The sequence below is a fragment of the Nannobrachium achirus genome, assembly GCF_963921795.1.
Source record: "Nannobrachium achirus genome assembly, chromosome: 3".
In the NCBI taxonomy this organism is placed as follows: Eukaryota; Metazoa; Chordata; class Actinopteri; order Myctophiformes; family Myctophidae; genus Nannobrachium; species Nannobrachium achirus.
Genome location: NC_137812.1, coordinates 40,159,675 through 40,183,065, shown reverse-complemented (window position 1 = coordinate 40,183,065; position 23,391 = coordinate 40,159,675). Strand labels below are relative to the sequence as shown.

General features: G+C 41.3%; 1 protein-coding gene across 1 annotated transcript in view; it reads right to left on the bottom strand.

The window, feature by feature from the left end:
* The window catches only part of LOC308282238 (atrial natriuretic peptide receptor 1), a gene marked incomplete at its 5' end in the record, with an annotated part of 72,393 nt that overhangs the window by 4,619 nt on the left and 44,383 nt on the right, over positions 1–23,391 (bottom strand). The window contains 21 exons of the mRNA XM_080722583.1: positions 1,506–1,629; positions 2,871–3,014; positions 6,742–6,916; positions 7,371–7,523; positions 9,281–9,452; positions 11,178–11,249; positions 11,361–11,465; positions 11,695–11,772; positions 12,048–12,137; positions 12,284–12,335; positions 16,718–16,796; positions 18,448–18,580; positions 19,763–19,854; positions 19,989–20,124; positions 20,231–20,385; positions 20,776–20,922; positions 21,282–21,430; positions 21,926–22,071; positions 22,161–22,250; positions 22,339–22,460; positions 23,112–23,300. Of these exons, the coding sequence (XP_080578709.1) occupies positions 1,506–1,629; positions 2,871–3,014; positions 6,742–6,916; positions 7,371–7,523; positions 9,281–9,452; positions 11,178–11,249; positions 11,361–11,465; positions 11,695–11,772; positions 12,048–12,137; positions 12,284–12,335; positions 16,718–16,796; positions 18,448–18,580; positions 19,763–19,854; positions 19,989–20,124; positions 20,231–20,385; positions 20,776–20,922; positions 21,282–21,430; positions 21,926–22,071; positions 22,161–22,250; positions 22,339–22,460; positions 23,112–23,300 (2,603 nt within the window). The remainder of the gene's footprint in view (positions 1–1,505; positions 1,630–2,870; positions 3,015–6,741; positions 6,917–7,370; positions 7,524–9,280; positions 9,453–11,177; positions 11,250–11,360; positions 11,466–11,694; positions 11,773–12,047; positions 12,138–12,283; positions 12,336–16,717; positions 16,797–18,447; positions 18,581–19,762; positions 19,855–19,988; positions 20,125–20,230; positions 20,386–20,775; positions 20,923–21,281; positions 21,431–21,925; positions 22,072–22,160; positions 22,251–22,338; positions 22,461–23,111; positions 23,301–23,391) is intronic.

Genomic DNA, 23,391 nt, shown 5'->3' with positions numbered 1-23,391 from the left:
ATATTTAGAAAATAGGTCTACAAGCTGACAGTCCTCGTCCCTTATATTCCCATAGGTTATATGGAGATCTCAGTGTTTGTCAGTCCTTGTTCATTTATGCCCATATATGGACATCTCTATATCTACTGTAACAGTCCTTGTCCCTTTATGCCCATATATGGAGATCTCTTAACTGTAAGTCCTTGTCCCTTTTATGCCCATATATGGATATTCCTGATGTCATCAGTATATGAACATATATGGGCTTTCTGATATGCCCATATATGGAGATCTCTTAACTGTAAGCCCTTGTCCCTTTTATGCCCATATATGGATATCCCTGATGACATCCGTATATGCCCATATATGGGCTTTCTAATATGCCCATATATGGAGATCTCTGTATCTCCATATATGGGTATAAAAGGATACTTCAGGTCTGACATCAGGTTTGTTTATATTGGGTTGCTAGGTTTGACATCACAAACTCTATGGGCCATCTGACCTAGAAATCTATATTTGGGCATAGATGACTCATCGTGACCTCATCACACGTCGACCGCACGTGTGACCGACGGACGGCCGGTGGAGGTTTTCATACTAAACTGCGACCTTACGGTCGCAATAAAGAAAAGTATTTTGAATAATATATATATATATATATATATATATATATATATATATATATATATATATATATATATATATATATCCCAATTGTCAATATGGGGAAAATTAATTCACAAATAACTACACAACGTATCTTTTAGAAAATTGCAAGCACATGATTCCCAAAGCATAATTAAAACTGTCAGATAACTGTATTTAACGGTGTACTTTTTTGTTCCTTTGTCTGCTCAGTCAAGAGAAGATGAGTACCATATACTGTAGAGCGTGACTCTGACTGACAATATGGAGGAGGGGGACAACCTTGAGGAAGACTGCAGCTGATCTTTTTAGAAGGCAGGGGGAGGAAGAGTCTCTTCCGAAGAGAGAGGAATTTATTGCAGAAAAATAATCCTTCAAAATGTTGCCCTCCTCTGCGATAGACTCGTGAGGTCAATGCGGTTAAGAGTCCAGACCCTGACAGTCAAATTGGCTGCCCATTTTAAGGAGGCTAAACCACAGCCTGAGAACAATAAACATTTACATGTATGTATTCATTATTGCTGTCCTTTGGACATTGAAGGGCCTACCTCTGTTTCTCACTTGTATTTAAGCCAATAGCCTCTTCATGCTATAACCTGACAAAGATGTATTGACATTGAAACGTTGTTACTCTGTTTGCCTACACCCGATTGAATAAAAAGGCTTTAAATGTCTGAGTTTGCTCCATTGCCTTCCTTCTACATTCAACAATAAACATGTATCAGCAGCTGAAATATGGTGCTCGATCGCCTTAACTCCTAGTTTTTGACATCAGTCAATTCACTTGCCCCCCCCCCCCCCCAAATAAACAAACACCAAACACAAAGCTTAGATACTTGCTTCATCTTTCCAACAGAGAAGTTCAGCTGGATGGTCACCTGCATAGGCGTGATTCGGGCTGACATGGCCGTGAAGCCCTCTATGTCACTGAAATAGATGGTGACACAGTTGTAGGTCTCTGCCTGCACTGTCTGCCCAGCAATGAGTTGTGCAGCCACAGATCTAAAAAAATACAGGTATAATGTAAGCATACACGCGCGCAGGCAGGGGTGTCGCACCAAATTCTGCACTGGGTACTTTAACTATTGAAAAATAGCAGATATACAAGCTCACAGCGCGGCACTGAGTGCCGTGCTGCGAGCTTGTAGATCTGCTATTTTTTTTAAATCGTGAAAATTTGTGCAAGACTTTGAATATTTCAAATACTTCTAAGGTTTTTTGAAAAACCTATGTTTCTATGGCAGTGGTACTCAAACTGTTTTGTGAAGGACCCCCAAAATCATATGTATTTGGCCACGCCACGGACACCCATCTCAAAATATTTAGTTCCAGGGACCCCCCCAGAAGCAAAATTTGAGTTACAAATGTTCGCTTAAAAAATACATATATTCAAAGATTTGCACACATTTTCATAAATAGCAGATCTACAAGCTCGCGGCATGCACTCGGTGCTGCGCTGCGAGCACAGAGTGCTCCTTGGGCCCCTCCTTGGGCCCTAGTAACTCAGTCCCACTCCCCCCCCCCCCCCCTTGTGACGCCCCTGCACGCAGGCACGCATGCAGTTCATACATACCGTTGTTTCCTGTTGAGATTGGCAAATTTGGGGCAAGCTGCCCAGATCACTCAAGTCACACGGGTCTTCATATTTTTTTCACTCTCAAAAAGCACCTGCAATATAGTGCATTTGAAACTACATTGCAATGCACATCATGGGGTGATCACTGCGTGCCTCCGGTGAATCGTTTTATTTTTATTTTTGTTTATTTTCTGTTTATTTCGTTGCTGAGTGATGTCAGCAGACAAAGTGAAGTGAGTGAGATGAAAAAACCTGGGTGAAATGTGCCAGTCTCAACAGGAAACATCGGTAAGAACAATACCAAGGATGTTCATGCAAGTTCAAAAGGAGAACTTTCTTTGAGGTTTGATACAGAGTTGCCATCTACAAAAGAAAACATAAGCCTCGCTCAAGTGTACTGCTTGTAGCTTGTTGAATATGCAATTCTGTTATAATAATGAGAACTTCAACTGTATACAAATGGATGAAATAGGAGACCAAGGTCACCTTGACAATCAAAGGCACAAGAAGAATGAAAGAGAGAACAGAGAAAATATCAAGCTTTTAAAAATATATAATCAGACAAAGGGAGACATACAGACAGAAAGAGCCAAACAGAAAGGGCATCACAAGCCTCACATGCACAGAGAAAAAAAGAACCAAGCAAGGCTTCCTCTTGCTTTGTTACCGTGGCAACATTTGGGTGAGTAAGCCTTCAGCACGTCTTTTCTCTTCAAGGAGTTGAGCAGTTCGTTCGCTTACTATCTCCTCCAGATTGGTGGCATATTGCTCCAAGCGAGACAGCAGGTTGTCTAATATGTTCCCGCTCCCGCTATATGCCGACAGGACATGCAAATAATGAATGGCAGGGATTAGGCTCTCATAAGACCATTAATTATAAAATGTGTTTATTGTTTATTTGGATCCCCATTAGCTACGGCCTTAGCAGCAGCTACTCTTCCTGGGGTCCACAGAAAAAAATTAATTACAAAACATTTATACTATTAAAGTACAAAATAAGAAACATTTAAAAATGTTAAAATACAACCAAAATATAAAACGAGAAGTCTCTGTGAGTCTGCGTGTGTGTATGTAATCCGCGTATCTCGAGAACCGTTCAGATTGCAGTGCAGTGCCCGGCCTCGACCCGACCCTATGTGCGGTTTTCCAGAACGGGCGCGAAACGTTCGTAATCTCTGTATGCGGAGATGATTGTTGACATCAGGCTGTTGTCGGAGGAACCGGCGCAAGCGCTGACTCATTGTGACATCACTAAAAGGCTCTGACATCACGTACGCCACATGACTCAACAAAAACTCTCTGTGAGTGTGTGTGTGTGTGTGTGTGTGTGTGTGTGTGTGTGTGTGTGTGTGTGTGTATGTAAGTAATCTGCGTATCTCGAGAACTGTTCGTCCCACCGGCTTCAAATTCGGCACGTGCGTTCCCTGCCGCAGAAGGTATTGCAGTGCCCGGCCTCAACCTGACCTGATATGCGATTGTCCGGAAACCGGCGCAAAATGTTTGGATTCTCTGTAAGCGGAGCTGATGTCTGACAACAGGGTATTCCGGAACTGGCACTGTATCTGCAGAGATCTCCATATATGGGCATAAAATGGACGCAGACAGACAGATACAGATATCTCAATATATGGGCATAAATGGACACAGGCAAACAGATACAGAGATCTCCATATATGGGCATAAAATGGATGCAGACAGACAGATACAGATATCTCCATATATGAGCATAAATGGACACAGGAAAACAGATGGTCAAAACTGGTCCTACAGAGATCTCCATATATAGGCATAAAATGGACGCAGACAGATAGATATCTCCATATATGGGCATAAATGGACACACGCAAACAGATGGTCAAAACGGATCCTATGACAACAGGTATAATGGGTCAAATAAAAATTATAAAAAAATGATATACTATATAGAAACATTAAACATTGTGCATTGTCGTGTTAGCCGTGATATAGCCGATAATTATTTAATTTCTTTTTAAAATCAGATTTACTTTTTGCCTGTATGATTTGTGATGGAAGACTATGCAGCTCGTTCATAGCTCTATACATTACTATGTGTTGCATGGAATTAGATTTTGAGATGGGATGGGTGAAAAGACCTTGTGATGCATGTCTGGTGTTATCGCTGTGTACATCAGAGCTAAACTCCAGCTGGCCATACAGGACAGCCGGAACTCTAGATGAAGTAATGCCTCTGACAAATGATAGCAGGGAGATATGAAGTCTGTCCTCCACAAAGGCCATCCCAAAGTGAGATGCATTCGTTTTAGGTTTGTTCTTTTTGGACAGCTCAGAGCAATACGTGCAGCTCGATTTTGGACCAATTGTAATTTAATTAAATCCTTTTTGGCAGCACTAGACCAAACCATTGGACAATAATCCAAATGAGTGAGGGATAGTGTTTGCACAATGTGGGGAATGCATTGTTGTGGTATATATGTGGCACATCTCTTGATAACAGACAGACTTCTTCCTATTAATGCAACAGTCTTATCAACTTGTTTTGACCATGTTAATTTACTATCTAAAATGATGCCTAGTAATCTTGTCTTCTCTACTTGTTCAATTTGCATTCCTTTCACTAATATATTTAATTGAGGTTTATTTTTCACAGAAAACATTGATCCAAATACAATGCTTTTTGTTTTTGATAAGTTAAGAACTAGCTTATTACTATTGACCCACATTACAACAGATTGTAATTCTAAGTTCATAGTCACTGTTAAATAATCAATTGATTTTGATGGCATATATAAGATTGTATCATCAGCATACATTACGGCTGTTGTTTGATTTAAAACTAATGGTAAGTCATTTGTAAAAATGGAAAATAAAACAGGACCTAGGCAGCTGCCCTGTGGAACACCACACTGTAGCTGTAGCTAGGTGACATTTGACTTCATACTGCATGTATAGCAGATGCATTGAAAAGAACAGGTGACATTTGACATCATACTGCAACAGTCTTTCAACAGTTAATGGAAATGATGCCCTGACTTACAATTTGTAACTCAGGGTTTGTATGTTACAAATCGTTGCTGTCGTCGGGTGGAAATACTTTTCAGTATGATGAAGTAGGGCATTCATTTACGGGGGGAAAAAAGTTACAATATGGAGATAAGAGGTTTCTGCCCGACAGAAACAAAATACTGATTTTCTCAAAGTGCGGTTCAGGATCACGGTTCATGGGTTCCCAACGGCCCCTTATAAGTCTGTAACTCTGAGAATGTACAACACTCGGTACGGTAGTTCTCGAAATGAAAAGGTTCGAGCCACTGTGCTATAGCATGATATCTATACTATAATTTTGCGAATGTCTGAGTGAGTGTCTGTCTGTCTGTCTGTCACAGCGTTTCTCCTCAGTGGCTGGAGCAATTGATCTGAAATCGCATCACCATTAGCATATGAACACACCTGACATAACTGTGAAGCCTGTTTGTCACTTTCACAAATCATATGCTGTATATTAGCATTTTTATGGTGTAACTACTATCTATTCCGCATCTAGCATGAGGCATATCTATTCTGCATCTAGCATGGGGCAACATGTTTAACAAGCTCTGTGTGTGTGTGTGTGTGTGTGTGTGTGTGTGTGTGCGTGTGTGTGCGTAGTGTGTGTGTGTGTGTGTGTGTGTGGGGGGGGGGGGGGGGGGGGGGGGGTGTTGGCTGGCCCTCTTTCAGATGTTGTCATGTAGATCGGTACACAGTATCTCTGTAGCCTTTAAACGAAACGGGTATTTCTTACATTGATGCTCCTACATTTATCATGCAAGCACCAGTTACAGTTACTTTCCATCCCTCATACTGTATGCACAGTGCACATCCCATAACCCACACACTGCACATCATTTTGGAGCTCATATCTTTGAACGGGTAAGAGCTAGTACTATAGAATGGTTAAATCCCAGGAGCCTGTTTCTTTTATTCTTGTAGCTCTGCATCTGTGTTTTATTAAATCTCTTTGAACCCTCTGCTATCTCTTCTCTCCTCAAACCTAGCTCACATTTCTATATTTGCTTGGACTTTGCTGCTTTGTTCTCCTTGGTTCAGGATTAATGCTTTTGCTGATGTAATCTGACAGAAGCTGTTCACAGGGAATGTGTGCTGTGCTCTTTCCTTATCTATCCAGCTTTCTCAGTCTCTTATGTCCTGTCTAGTCAAGCTGGTGTAGTTATGAGCTGCTGTCTCTAGGTTATATTAATGACACTGTCTGTTCTCCTGAACACAAATGCAGTCTCTTTGGTTTCCACACCCCCAACAAGGCCTTTACAGCATTATGCTTGTATAGTACAATTAACTTAAAGCCTCGCTATGTAACTGTAACAGTGCTGAACCTATGATATTTCTGACAAATATACATACTGTACTGTATTATGTTTCCTCAGAAATAATGTTTGGAATGGTACATTGTTGATGGCAATATACAAAATGTTTGCACAGTTTACACTTTTAAACTTCAATAAAAGTTTATGATTTGAACTTTTCTCTTTATTGAACGTGATGTGAAGAGTTTCATTTCTCACCCGCTGGAGCAGAGTCTCTTCATGACGAGACGGAGGGAGGAGAAATCTGGTCTCTCACTGGGCCTTTCAGACCAGCAGGACGTCATCAGAGCCTCCACGTTCTCTGGACACTGGCTCGCATCGCTGTGGGGTCGCAGAGGACCTCCGACACCTTCCTTCACTCTCTCCACTATCTCTGAAGGTGCAGCAGGAGAGTGTGGGTGTCCAGAGAAGGGAGGCGTGTGTGTGCACGCGTGCATGTCCATGTGTGGAAAAAACTGAGGCAAAGAACTATAACCTGTGTGTAGAGTCTCTACAAAACGTCTCGCAGGCACAAACATGGGATGCAATATTCAATCTATCGACATCTGCCTCTCCCTCTGTGTCATTCTTTCGCGCACGCACACACACACGCATGCACGCACACACACACACACACACACACACACACACACACACACACACACACACACACACACACACACACACACACACACACACACACACACACACACACACACACACACACACACACACACACACACACACACACGCGCGCGCGCACATACATTGAACCGGCATACATTACCCCTATACATTTCATTACATACATAAATGCATATCAATACACGCATACAGGATAGACTCACCTTGTGGTCTGAGATTGGTGTCGGGGATATAGAATGGACCACAGCGGAACACCAATTCTTGGACAATAATGCCAAAGCTATAAACGTCACCCTTCTGGGTGCCAGCAGGGGGCATGTTGATTCTCAAAAGCTCTGGGGCGCGCCACTGCAGGGCTTGAGACAAACAGAGAAGGAGGCGGCAGGAAGATAGAGAGATAGGCCTACGCTGTAATATCTTATTGACACTGACAGAGAATATGTAATGTTTTGTCATACGCTGACATCATGGCGCCAATAATAATTACAGTACATCACACATAAACACTTTCATGCCCAGTGCCCACGTTGTATAGGCTAATTACCAAATGTAGTTGCAGTCATCTGTATATGTTGGTCTTAAAATGGGAACACATTTTGGGAATTTTCTTTTTTTATAAAATAGAGAGATTAAATGAGATGTGCATTGCATTGTTGGCACATTGTTATCTTAGTGAGAAAAGTCAGAAAGCGATTGTACCTACCAGCTCTGACCTGTCAGTTCGAAAGTCAGACACAGTTATTGACCTATATTGTCATGTTCCAATCAAAATCCATTCGAAATAAGCCCATGAATTATGTTAAAAAATAATCTATGATCGGGGCATGATTATAGCCTTCCGCCTTGATGACACCGGTGTCACATATACGTACAGCAGTAACAGTTATTCAGTTATTTCAGGGCGGGCACATGGAGCGTACAGCGCCCAAACAACCCCTTTGCACCTTGCACCATACTTCATCTGTATACGCCATCTGTATTTCAACTGGAGTTGGACAAGCCCTCAAGGCACAGACAGGTTCATGCAGTGCACCACCTTGCACCACCTTGCTTATCCTCGGATAAAGCACTCTTGGACATTCTAATCTGTCGGCCCTGGCCCCTGCTCTTTGGAATGCCCTGCCTGAGATCAGGCTCGCTGAGTCTGTCCCCTGTTTTAAATCAAAACTCACTTCTATAGATTAGCTTTTAATGCATTGTCCTCCTGATTCTAATCTATCTACACTGGTCTTTCACTTGTGTAGCATGCACTTATATCTGCATTGTTTTTGTCAATGTATTTAATATTTTGTTGTGTGTTGTGATTTATTTTAGCACTTTATAACCCAGTTTTGAATGGTGCTATATAAATAAAGTGTATTATTATTATTATTATTGCGTCATATAGATTGTCTGTGATATTATGTAATACTGTTTTGGAACTTTGCATTACCAATAACACTGCAGAGTAAAAATCATCAGTGTTGGAACCAGTAAAAGCCTGGGTTATACTTGACTATGCATCATGGGGTGCACTGAAAATAGTAGATCTCCAAGTTCACAGTGCATCGTGCTGTAACACGTTGTGAGTTTGTAGATGTGCTATTTTTGGTCTGAGACAGCGGCACCCAGCTACAGTACAGTAAGTGTAAATCAGGCTTGAGGGTCCATGTGTCCCATTCAGAGTTAAATTAACATTTGCACTTTAACAGTGTGTGTACTGGGGTATGGCAGTTACCACACCAGTAAATAGATAATATACAGCATAGTCCTGAATGGATGAATGATAACCAGTAAACCCATTGAAACCAGGAAAGCATCCGTGTCATTTTAGATTTTTGCGTTGGCTATTCAAAAACTAGCAGATATATAAGCTCACACTTAATGCCGCACTGGGAGCTTGTACACCTGCTATTCTTAAACATTTTTGAAAAATCTTGAAAGTGTGAGAACTACAGATTTAGAGGGCATTTGTAGAATCGGCCTCAGGTCCTAATGGGTTAATTAATAATGAATAACCTAATGTCCTTACCTCTGTCTCCAGCCGCCTCCTCCCTCATCTACTCACTATTCCATTGTTCTGAGTTCCTCAACTACTCACTGTTCCATTGTTCTGAAGACCTCAACTACTCACTGTTCCATTGTTCAGAGGACGGCCCCAGAGGCTGCAGGTTGAAAATTGGCCGTCTCAGGTGGGTCAGGCCGTAATCTGTCACCTTCAGGACAAAACGGCTGTCGACCACACAATTAGAGGAGGAAAGGTGACCGTGAGAGTGTAGAGGGCTACGATGCAGATAGTCCATTCCCTAGGATGCGCACACACACACACACACACACACACACACACACACACACACACACACACACACACACACACACACACACACACACACACACACACACACACACACACACACACTCTTCGAGAAGTTATTATTGACAAGCCTGTATGTCTATACATTTTCATGGTGTGGAAATACAATCACAAACACTAAAGGCTCATTCATACTCCAGGGTGGAGTGAGCAGCTATCACCGCGGTGTAGTTTCACCCTAGTCATACTAGGGTGATGTGAGACTTTAGAAAACTACACCCGGGTTGAACTGCTCTTCACCTTCTCTGGAGTATGAATGAGCCTTTAAGACTTCAGAGCATGAACTGTTGTTGATTCTCTGGAGTATGAATGAGCCTTTAAGACTTCAGAGCATGAACTGTTGTTGACGCATACACACACAGTATCTTGCAGTGCGATAAAAAGTGATTCACAGCTATACCAGGGCCACAGTGCTGCAGTTTTCTTCTCCATTTGAGGAATTACGTGATAAGTTAGCTATAAGGTACATTAACCACATGAACCCCAGCATTCCTTTTCTGGGCATTCCATTATAGGAAAACATTTGGCACATCTCCTCTGCCCCCTTTTGGGCATTGCCATTCCCCTGTTCTGTGTTTGTCTCTTCACTCGGCCACTCCCACTTTCCATTGACTCTCACCACAGTCCCAGTTGTGCCGCTTTTTCCACTTCATTGACCCTGTGGCTCCCTGCCTGTTGCTCACCTGCTGTCGGTTCCCTGGTCAGCCTATCCGCTGTGTTGGCCAGTTTGTGGATTTGTGTTAATAGGCTGGATGCCTTCTGCCTGTTTGTGTTTTGCCTTGCCTGAATACTTCCCTCCCCCGTGTTTGGAATACTCTTTGTTAAAACCGTTTACGTTTGAGCTGCTCAGTCTCACCTCATCTGCTTTTGGGTCCTACTCTGGAATTAGTACCAACATTTGTAGAAAATAACACACTGAAACACACCACGTTGTGAGCTTGTAGACTTGAATAGAGGACAAGTATAGACCCCTGGTCAAACAACACCAATCATATAGGGTTTAACCCTTAAGTTCTGTTCAGATTCACTACACCTTCGTTCTGTTCGGGTCATTTTGACCCGGTGGATATTTGGTTTAAAAAAAACAACACTAATATAAATTTTAACTTAACAAATCATCATGATACATTGACTTTGACTCAATACCAAACAATTCATATGATATATTTGGTAAATGTTTGCATTTCTGCTTTGCTATATCACATTAAAGACTGAAAGAGCTAGGCGTTTTTACTGATTTAGCTGAAATCCATGTAAAAAAACTACTTCATTTAATACTGGGCAATATTGCTCATGCTTATAGGAAGGGGGGGAGGGTTCGGAATGGGGCTTCGGAAGGGGGGTGTTAGAAGTGGGGGTGACTGTGTGTCTGTGTTTTGGCATAATACTGTGTATTTCTGTGCTTCCGGGTCAAAATGACCCGAACAGCACTTAAGGTTCAAAAAATATGAGGGGGGTGTAGCATGGGTGTAGTGCAAAAATATTTTTTTTACATGTTCATCTCAGAAGAATCTTTAAGGCCAGTGAGTTTCACGTGGAAACATTTTTAACTTCTACCTTTTTTTTCCAAATGAAAATGTAAAACGGGTCAAAATGACCCGAACAGCACTTAAGGGTTAAGTGAAATACATAAAGACAAAAGTTGAAAAGCAGAGACCTTTACAATGTCCAGCATCAGGGAGTACTTGAAACTCCAGTCAAGCTTGATAGAGACATTCTTTAAAATGTCCTAAAGGGTGAGAGGCAGGTTATAGAAAAGGTTATGGTCGATGTAATAACAAGAAGTAGACTACTGTAGTGTGTTGTAATGGGTTTAGAAGTACTACTGCATATGTTTCACCTGCAGGCTGCCTTTAGGACAGTACTCAGTGATAAGAAAGAGCTGTAAAGGCTCTAGACAAGCACCGATGAAGCTGCAGATATTTGGATGCCTCAAATCTCTGCACTAAAATAAAAACCATTCATGCACACACACACACACACACACACACACACACACACACACACACACACACACACACACACACACACACACACACACACACACACACACACACACACACACACACAGTACAGTACAGTGAAGAAATACACAATTATTAATTATATTATTATTATTACTAGTAGTATAATGCGTTATGGCGTTATGTAGTCATCTGTTGATTGATTGTCACCTGTTTCAGCTCATTGATTAGATCTCCATGCAGATTCACACTTTTTACACTCAGAAGACGCACCCAGCAGATGTTGTCCTGAAATATGACGGAGTGAAGCTTAAACATTTTCAGCACAGTGACAGCATCCATTTCAGAATGGCATTTTACCACATTAACGCCGGCATCTATTCTTTTCAAATAACTGATGTCAAACAGGGTCAAAGTGGTTAAACTGATTTTGATGGGGACCCCCTGAAACACCCTCACGGACCCCTGGGTGTCACTGGACCCCACTTTGAGAACCACTAGCATGAATAATAATGGTAATAATAATAATAATAATAATTAAAACACTTAAAATGTCCTTTTACTTTGTAGATGGCTCTTCCATGGACATTTCTGTCTGTCATGCTGCCATGTATTGACTCCAAGGAGGCGTTGTTGGAGTTGAGGAAGGAAACCTGAAATGTTACAACCATCAATACTGATCAGTGAACAGTGGAGCGCAACAGAGAAACGCGGACAGCAATTTGCTGTCCACATTTAATTCTCACACACATGCACACATGTTTCCTGGCTGTGTAGGCGGAGGAGGTATTATTGTTACCTCACTGAGCTCAACCCTCCACAGCATCACCTTCTCATGGACAATGTGCTTCCTGTAATACAGTGACAAGACTGTTGTCAGTAATTCGCCCTGAAAAACCACTTACAGGCGGCAGCAGTTCGCAACTGGTAAAAACCAAACCTAGCCCAGCCCTACCCTTCCCTGACCGGGCTTTGTATATAGGCTACCTACTGTTTTTTGTTTATTCTTTCTTTTTTTCCCTGACTATATCTACTGCATAGTACTGTGTTCTATCCGTCTGTCATTGAATGTTATATGAGATACTTCAATGGTTTCCTGTGGAAATAAGCTTAGTCTTTTCTAGGATCTCCTTTTAGTAGACCTTGTACCAGTGAACTGTACCGTCATGAAACTGTACCGTTTCCTATGCAAACTTCTAATAAAGTCTTCAATCAATCAATCAAGGGTTCCATACATTTATATGACACCAAGCGTTCAAGTGAAAATACATTTAAACTGACTTGGCTCTGTACTTTTCTTAGATTTTAATTCCTTCTACACCAAATCCCTTTGCCAAATATAGCAGATCTACAAGCTCTCATCACATCACGCTGCAGTGCAAACTTGTAGCTCTGCTATTTTGGTGTTCCCCCCCAGAATAGGGATTCTCGAGTTGTGGTTAACCACTTTAACTCTGCCATCCCTACATTTTGTTTGTCATGCTGTCAAGTATTGACTCCAAGATCTGCAAAGAAATTGCAGATCTACAAACTACAAGATTTTGTAGATCTGCTATTTTCACTATTTACTGTATTAAACTATACATATAGGTTTAAGTTGTCAAAGATATCAATGAGCTATCCTTTGTAATGTGTATAAAGTGTTTTACTGATAGTTTACCATAGCAAGTTAGCAACTTCAGATTTGCGAACAATATCCAGAATGGAGTAATTTAGCATTAAACATAATTATACTTTTACAGAACCAGTAGAGAATATTACAAAAAGTTATAGCCAGCTAACTGGCAGAACATAATTAATGTGGCCTCATGAATTCATTTTAAACAAAGACCCACCAGTTAATACTCTCCATACACATTCTTATCCTTAGATTTTGACCCATAGACGTAATATATCAGTGCTTCAGAGCAGCACTTTCTTTCATCTGTGTTGTGCCAGATGAGTTCACCACCCTATCATGAATTCTTATTAAAATGTCTCATTCTAAAAGGCAGACAGCTTTGAGTTCCCAGCTCACAGAGAAGGGCGTACATTAAAAGAAATTCTCGGGAAAGGAAAGTCAATTGTTCTCATGAAAGGGTCATATCAGTTGGAAGACTTTGAAGGACCCCGCTACTAGCTTAATGTGATTATACAGATTACAAATAGACACATTATTAACTCAATAGTGTGAATAGTAGGTGCTGCGGTCCTCTTTAATACATTCTGATCTATATAACTCTTCAAATATGTCCGCTTGGTCAAGTACAACTCAACAAGGTACCAATGGCACGGGCAAGGGATGCTGCAGCCACTTGACCCAGTGGCCTTATTTGAATTAATTGACTAAATGTTGTGCTCTTGGTTGCTGTTGTATTATGTTCCTTTCCAGCAATAAAGGAGGAGCGCCCTTTAGGTGGAAAGTAACAAATTACATTTAATAGGCAAATACTGTACTTAAGTAGCCTGATTATCAGACTGAAGGAGTGGGCAGGGTCTATGGTCTGGAGCCAGGCTAGACCTTAAAGGGATATTTCACTTTCAAAAAATACTTTTGGTCATTTTATCATCTAATCAGGCTTTTGGGAACACCCTACATACATTTTAATTTGCTTGATTTGATGTAAATGTTATCAGGCCCTACATCTGCTATTTTCAAAAGATTTCAAAACATTTGAGGTCGGCGCAGTGCGCAGATATCCTCTACTGGCATGAAACCGCTCCATTTCCATTGAAATGCATTGGCGGAATGAGAATTCCACTCTCATAGGTACTTTGGTGTGGCTTCAGCCTAATAAGTACTTTTATACTTTCACTCAAGTAAGTTTTTACTAGCAAGTATTTCTACATTGCAGTATTGATCAAAATGTAATGGAACTTGATGCCTGCTCGCGCATAAGCTATTCGGTTTGCATCAAGGCAAACTGTGCCTAGCAGCCAATGGCATCATTCATGCGTCAACAAGCACACCACAAGTTGGTAAGCCGTGGTGGACTGAATAATATTCAACAACATATTATGTTGTTGCGACCGTCAGGTCGCAGTTACTATCAAAACCTCCGTCAGTCAGTCAGTCAGTCCCGTCACGCAACGTCACATCATGTCACACTTTTGCCCCCAGAAACAAAAAAGGTAGCTCACTCACTTTAAAGTAGCTCCAAGCTTTTTTAATGACAAACAGCAATGATAAACATTTCGACTGGTTAGTCTTCTTTTGCCCCCACTCATATCTCCACTCCTGTCGTTGGGTCCTCCACTCCCTGTCGCAGGGGGTGGAGGAAGTAACCAGGGTGCGAACAGCGAGGAAACTAGATTCCATCTTGGAGAACTCCTCCCACCCCCTCTATCTGGAGATCACCAGTTACTGGAGTAAGAGAGGAAACGACCGCTTTGCCTACCCAGGACGGAGATGTGAGAGACTAGGAAAATCTTTTGTACCGGCTGCCCTTAAGCTGTACAACGAGACACATAACGGACGATTGAAAAGGACTTCCTTCCTAACTTAGAGTGACGGAACTATTGCTGTATTGACTTTGACCTCTAAGGACCTTCCAGGGAGAGTGCTTATGTGCGTCTTGCGGTGACACGCTTCCTAGTTTCTTCTTCTCTGAGCTGTTTTTTTCGCACTGATTTTTGACATTGCACTATTAGGTTGTGTTGGTAGTTTCTGATTATTTTGCTTTGTTTAACAATGACAGTGAGATACTTGTTGCACTAACTAGCATTGACTGCTACGGTCTCTTTTTGTAAGACACTTTATGTATATACTTATATATTATTCACCCCCTCTATTGATGCACCTTCTCTTTATTGGTACTGTACTGCTCTTGTTTTTTTTCCTCTTATCTATCTTTTTTCTTACTTCTCTGTAACTTTGTAAATAACTGTATACTGCTGTGCTACAACTGGACAACTGAATTTCCCCCTTGGGATAATAAAGGTATCTATCTATCTATACCTATCCTTGTATGACAAACCACAACCTCCGCCCCTGATTTCTCACATGCCCCTCTTCTGGTGCCACCATGAGGTTTCTTTTTGCACTCTTATCTCTGGTACCGTTGCCCCTATCCATGCCAGACTTTTCACACACACCCCTTGGCTGGCAAACCACAACCCCTGCCCCTGATTTCTCACATGCCCCATAGCGCCATCATGAGGTTGCTTTTTGCAGACAACATTATGCGACCCACGCTTATCTCCCGATTAGGGAGTCTTACTGGTAGTCATCACCTGTTTTGAAATTTAGTTTGCTGTCTAATAACCTAGCTTTGTAATGTAGACTACTGTCATCCATTCACCCATGATGTAATGGCCTATCATGGGCGGCTTCAGAATAGCATTATGCACTGCCTGCCCTTTGCCAATCAGCACCACCTGTGTGGGCTGTTTACTTAAGAGCTACAGTAAAGCAGCACAGAAGCACAATTATAGCATGCACATCCATGTGGGAGTGATGACCTGCTGTTCATTCTGCTAATTTGTTTGGAGAGCATTGTACGTGATTAGTTGAAAGCTATAGACTTTGAGTGTTATATAATTTGTTTTATCTTAATTACCCCATGTCCAGAGTACTTCATGTGCCTGGGGCTCATTTGGGATAATATCATCCTCTAAAATAATAAGAACTTACTTTATTTAATTATTTCCCACTAAATAAGAGAACAGCAGTCCCACATTACAAGCCACAAAGACCTGTCCCATTCAACCATTGATATGTGCACACAGGACCTAATGAAGCCACAGGTGACACTAATTGGCAGAAGGTCTTGTTCAGGTTCCAATTGGAAGCCAATCATCTCAATGAACTGGTAAAAAAAAGAGACAGAGAGAGCAGTACTGTACTGTACAGTAAACACAAACACATATACTCTGGACTTTAGAGTATGTGTTTATGAGCGAGAGAGAGAGAGAGAGAGAGAGAGAGAGAGAGAGAGAGAGAGAGAGAGAGAGAGGCAACAATAGCGCTCTGCCAGACTGTCATTGAGCTTCAGCATCTGTTTACAGATACAGGTGCAGAACAAACATCACTTATTACTGTGTAGTGTATAGGCTATAACAGTGACCATTTACTTTGGTTTTAGACAGGCACTCCGGGACCCATTTTGATATAATTTAGTAACAGAAAGTGTGTGTGTGTGTGTGTGTGTGTGTGTGTGTGTGTGTGTGTGTGTGTGTGTGTGTGTGTGTGTGTGTGTGTGTGTGTGTGCGTGCGTGCGTGCGTGCGTGCGTGCGTGTGTGTGAGAGTGCATACCTGTAAAGGACACAAATGGCTAGTGTCATGGCAAGCAAAATACCAGCAATCATCCCCACAGCAATCAGGAGTCTCTGATCTGTAACAGACATGACATGGCTTTCACCCACAGAGCCTTTCACCATTTTGTCATCTCAAACAAACAAAAACAAACTAATGAACCAGAAAACAAAACCTTAGGCTACCTTGAGGGCTTTAAAGTATTTAAATTGCTTGCTTGTTTGTTTGTTTGATTTATTGATATCATATGCATAATTATGCATTAACCACATTTTGTTTCCTCTGGACCTACTTTTTCCAAAAAGCACGTTAGCCACTCAAAAGAATGCAATGTTGCCACCATTTTTCAAAAAGAAGTTGGGGTCCCATTGACTTTACTATAGTACAGGAAAAATACAAAAGATAAATCTGTTTTAAGCAGCATGTGAGGGGTCAAAATAATGAGTTTTTCATGATTCTGAATGCAATGGATGCATTTGTTTTGCACAAAAAAACATTAATTGGGCTAGAAATGGCCCCCACAAAACTTTTTTTTGAAACATGGTGGCCATATTGCATTCTTTTGAGTGGCTAACGTGCTTTTTGGAAAAAGTATAGGTCCAGAGGAAAGTTTGTGCAAAATGTGGTGCTTGTATCACACAGTAAACAATTTTTCAAAAAAGAAATTACTTAATTTCCCAGCCTATTGTGGTCCTTTATGTGGAATTGTACAAATGTTAATTCTTGAAACTTGTTTGGATTTGCACGTATTAATATTTAAATCTATTATAATGCTGTGTAGGAGACTTATGCCTGTTCATCTCATCACCGGCAGCAAAGACTCATTATTAGTGTTATTGTCATGCTTGTTATGATCACACGAAGCTTTTACATATAAATTGATGGAGAGCCTCCTTTTGACTCGGTCCATGTTCTTCTTACAATAGCTCATTAGCCTTAATTAAAAATCCAAACAGCAGTACATTCTTCCAATTCTTCACAGGGCCATCTGCACGCTGTCATTATACTGCCAAGAAAAACAGGACAGCAGCCAGAATAACATTCTCTGAGCACATATCGCATTTCAAATGAAACAGCAGAAATAGGACAGCTGATATCGGGAATATATAACTTTCTTGAAAAACAGCCCCAGATATTTATGAGCTTTAGGCTACCTGCTAGCTGTGGAGGACTTTAATAAAACTGTATGAACTGAACAAAGATTCCCCTTGGCCAAACTGACAGGTGAATTATTCATAGCATTCTGCTATCAAGCAAAGAAAGGGCCAGAGGTGGATACATGATACCATGATGATGCCCACACCCAAGAGGAGGGACCCCATGTCACGAAGCACAGCTTGGATTAAGGATAGCGTACTACAGCCCTCTAGTGGTGCCTTGTGAGTATAGCATTGCAATTTAAAAGTGTGTGTGTGTGTGTGTGTGCGTGCGTGCGTGTGTGTGTGTGTGTGTGTGTGTGTGTGTGTGTGTGTGTGTGTGTGTGTGTGTGTGTGCGCGCGCGCGCGCGCGTGCGTGTGTGTGCGCGCGCGCGCGTGCGTGCATGTGTTTGTGCAAGAGATTCATATGTCTGTTGAAAAACAAGAATTAGAATAGCCTACTTATATCTGTTTTGAGGAACTGTAGGCTAATTCTCACTGTAGCCTTTTCAAATTCTTCAAAACTACTATATCTGCTACTTTACTTAACGATATTTTGACATTTTGCCTTATAATAAATAACTAAAATTGTACCATTGCAGAATTCACCATGGTAGCCACATGCAGGTGTATCCTTTGGTGGACTCTTTCTTCCCCCAGGCCAGTCGATCTGGATTCCCAGCACAGACTCATATTCCTTTTTAATACCAAAGGAATTGGCTAAAACCTAAGAGAGGGAATAGTAGAGAGGATTATGGACAACACAATAAATAATATACACACATTTGATACACAAAATGATAGTTAATGGTAGTTAGTATTATTCACAAGCTCTTGTTAATACTTTTCAATGATTCACAGACAAACCTAAAGGGGTAGTTCACCCCCATATATTGTTTTCTTTTTTTTTCTATTGATTACTCACCACATGGAGATTTGAATTTGTGGATATTTTTTGTTTTTGTCCTAATCCTAAACCAATAATTTGATGACCAGCTGTGGTTCCCTATGGAGACACAAACAGCCTGCACTTTGTTCCCTATATGGAGACACACATGGAGAGTCTCATCAAATTATTGGCTTATGAATGTGAAGAAAAAAAAATATCCACGTGTAACAGAGGTGATGCGAACCTCCCCACCCGGGCTTTGAACCTGGGCCTCCCGCGTGAAATCCAATATCTTAACTATTACTCCAAAGGGATATCCCTATGGAATGAGGGAGATACTAGACTTTTTGCGGCTTCAGGCTGGGGCTGCGACTCTCTCCGCCACACTCACCCCCCTTTAGACCTCCTCCAACGGGGAAGCCCGATTCGGGTCATGGCACCATTGTAACAGAGGTGATGCGAACCTCCCCAGCCGGGCTTTGAACCCAGGCGTGAAAGTCCAATATCTTAACCATTACTCCAAAGGGATATCCCTATGGAATGAGGGAGATACTAGACTTTTTGAGGCTTCAGGCTGGGGCTGCGACTCTCTCTGCCACACATGAATTCAAGTCTCCATGGGGTGAGTAATCGATAGAAAAATAAAAAACTTGGGGGTGAACTAACCACCACCAATCTATCACTTTAATTTAGAAACTCTTTCAAAAATAGAGAAAATCATACTCAAAATGCGTTGCGATGTGATGCATTGTGGACCTTGTAAATCAAAGATCAGCTATGTTCACTACTTTTGCATGACATTTTTGTTATTAATTTACCCCTAAAAACATCAAAAGTTTAAATAATGGAGACACAAGCAACAACATCATGAAACTCATGTTATAATTGATTCTGCGCCATTGTAAGACCTAGAGCAAGTAATGGGCATCAAATCTGTGATTCAGCAAATCCTCCTTGAAGCCCACACGCTAATGGCTCACGTGGTTAAAGATATAAATGACAAATATGAGACCATCTCACCGTGAATTCCTCATGCTGTCCCTGGACGTGCTTCATCATGTAGGTTGACTCTCGGTCTCCGTTGGTGTCCATTGTTACATCACCCTGTATTCCTAATGACAAGGCATCCGGGGTGTCAACTAACACGATAGTTCTCAAACCCACTTTTAGAACCAGCGTCCTAACATGTTCAATTTACAGCCACTCTCCAATCTGGACAGAGGCATGGCAGAAAGACACGGCTGACCTGTGATTGTTCTGTTCCACATTTTGCGGGTGATGGCGATACCGTCATAAGGGTCCCCGTTCTCAGCCAACGTTTCATTTAGGGCCTGAGCATATAGCCACACAGAATCATGGGCAATGGCTGCGAACACCGACACCTGCAGTGAAACAAGTCACCACCAGTCAATCGGAGGTTTATCTCTTTATTTCCAGGGTGTCATTTGGAACAGAAACTAACTGGGGTGCATCTAGCTGCAGGCCCACCTTTTCGTCAGCTCCGTATCTGTAGCCAAAGTCATCCTTGGAGCGACGGATGACCTCATCAGAAAAGTTCCTGTACCTCTGGTCATCCGGCTGGTACAAAGATAACAGGAACAAAGCCTGGTATGCTTCTCTGGCCACATAGTCGTCCTCATCACCTGCAAAACAAAACTCCACTAACTTTAATGAACCCAAACAAGTTGTAACACACACAAGGTATTGCTCTATAAGTGTTTGCCTCTATTGTCAAATGAACAATTTCTTTTAGCGGCCATAGCTGAATGGGGAGAGAGCCCACCAGGAACTCAGGAGGTCCCGGGTTCGATTCCCAGCCCCAGGCAATGTGTCGAGGTGTTCTTGAGCAAGATATTTAACCCCTAACTGAAGCTGGAAACCTGAATTTCCTCTGTGGGATGAATTATGTCCAATTATTAACCTTTTTGTTTCTAAACTCATATGTTTTATAAAACTGAATGGGCATAAAGTCATGAATCTAATGTTTACATGAGATTGTTATAGATTAAATACAACCCATCATCTCTGGCAACCTCTTCTCCAGTCAAAGCTGCCAAACATGTCTTCCAGCTGGTAAGGTTCAAAGCAGAAGAACACATAATCGCCATTAATCAGCCCGTTTCTGTGTGCCTGGATCATAAAGTTCCGCACTGCACCGCCACGCACTGACAGGACGATGACTATAGGAGAACAGGAACACACAGTATGTCTCAGAAGGCTTGATTTGTACTTGATTTGCTCACTGGTGTTGTGCACTGAAATCTACACGATATCGCTCTTTGACATGTGAGCTTGTAGATCGGCTTTTTGTCGCACAATACCAGTACGCAGCAATGTATGTATCAGGCATAAGTGCATCCAGTTACTTTTTGAAAATATTACATTTTTGGTGTATACAAACATTTCAAGAAAATAAAGTCCTCATTTGAATACATATTTGAATTCTAGGGAATTTATAAATACTCTAAATATCCACAATCCCTTATTTGTGGAAAAACTCACAACTAAAAGGTAGCTTAATGTCAAACAAATTACTTACTGCGTGAGACCATAGCTACTTCCATCAGTACGCGATCCACCACTTCCATCAGTGTACGTGCTTGTGCAGGAGATGTTTTGTCTTGGGCAAGGGGTGGTTGAAATACCACAAATTTTGTCACTGTGATATTGCTAACCTGAGCTTGGTACCTACAAGAAAAATAAATTATCCATAATGAGAGCTTCATTCTAATTCTTTGATCTAATTGAATGATGACATGAAATCACCTTTAATCATTTAGGGATATAAGCTATAGTTTACTAAGTTTACTGTAAGCTGTAACTTTAGTATAGCACATGACCATTCACGCATTCAGTGCAAGCTAAAGCCTCAAAACTGGCCACCAGACACAGTTGCTGTGGACGGTTTGGTCAAATTCTCAGCTGAGGAGAGATCTACAATAGTTTCAGCCAACACCCTCCCCACACTGTTGGGTAATCCCAGTGGAACTATTGCATTCACCAAGGCAGTTCCTCAATGACAATAATGTAATGTGTTAATTAAATTAAAGTGTTGATTCTCTATTAATATATAGACATATACATATATACATATTTGTCTTTTTCCTCTGGAGAGTAGGCCTACATATGGTTTGGAATGAATGTCCACAATACTTTTAATCGGTTAGGGTGAGTTGTATTTACCTGATTCCTTCAGCTGGTATAATCCAGACTCGGCTGGGGTCATGTATAATACTAATACGTTTCCAGCCAAACTTCTCACAGATCTTCACAAAGAAGGAACCCAGTTTAGTGAAGGGACCAAAGACTCTGGTTAGAGTTTGGTAACCCTGTTTTCAGAGAAAAACAAGATGATGATTATGGATGGATAACAGTACAATTGTCCACCTATTGTTTTCACGAGTTAGCATTATTTCACCGTTTTGTTTAGAAACTGCTGGTCTGCACAAGTAGGACTGATGACCGGAATATTCCAGAAGAAGGCAAGTTTAGCAGCAATGGCACATACCTATGGTACAAGAAGGCAATGCAGTTTTAAACATCTTTAAACATTGAGATGTGGACATTGTTGAATGTGATACAGAGCCCTGTCTTACATTTGAACAACTGGGGCCTATGAAAGCACTGTACTTCTTTTTATTTTGCTTCTCCACTATCTTTCCTGGACCATTGATATCAGAGCACTCCTCATCCACATAGTCGTACTCCAGTCTGTGACCTGAAATAACAATATTTGAAATAGTAACAGATCAAAATGAGGGGAGATAGAAAGAATGTCCCTGCATGGCAAGGCACTTCACATAGTAGCCTACCTAGACAATCTATGCAAATTGAATTTCAGTGTTGGACAAACAACAAATGCATTACAGATATGAGCCCAACTATAGAAATACGAACAAGGATGTGGGGAATTGCAAAGATAGCCTCCATGGTGTTGTCACATGAAATGGACAGTGGTGGAAGAAGTACAGTGGTGTATAAAAAGTACAAAAATATTGGCATCAATCTACTTAAAGTGTCAAAAGTAAAAGTCTATTCATTATGCATAATGTCCCATTTCAAGTTTTTACAACAGTTTTCAAAATTTGTCAAAATCTTTCAAAAATAGCAGATCTACAAGCTCACAATTTGCTGCATCGCTGCATTGTGTCGGCCATCTTCAAATACATCTTAAGTAACTTGTAACGTTTTAGAAATAACTGTAGTGGAGTAAAACGTACAATATTTGCCACTGAGATTTAGTGGAGTAGAAGTATAAAGTAGGCCTACCTATACCGTAAGTAAAGTAAGTAAAATACCATTGTACTTAAGTACAGTACTTACAGTTACTTTCCACTACTGGAAATGGGTAAAAGTATATGGCTCTGACCTGTCAACAGATGTGGTGTCCGGTTCACAGTGTCTATGGCAATAAGAGCCCCTGCCCCGATCCTGCCCACACTGAAGGGCACAGACGTGTTGGGCAGAGACAGCAGGAGGGTGAACGTTGACCCTTCAGCCACACTCGCCCAGGACAGAAGGACATGCAGCGTGAACCAACAGTGGAATGACATTGGGTCTGAGAATCGTGGAAAGGGACAACTTGTTAATTAGATCTTATTTTGAGACTTTTGAAAGAATGCATCATAGTGTAGATACCTTCATAATGC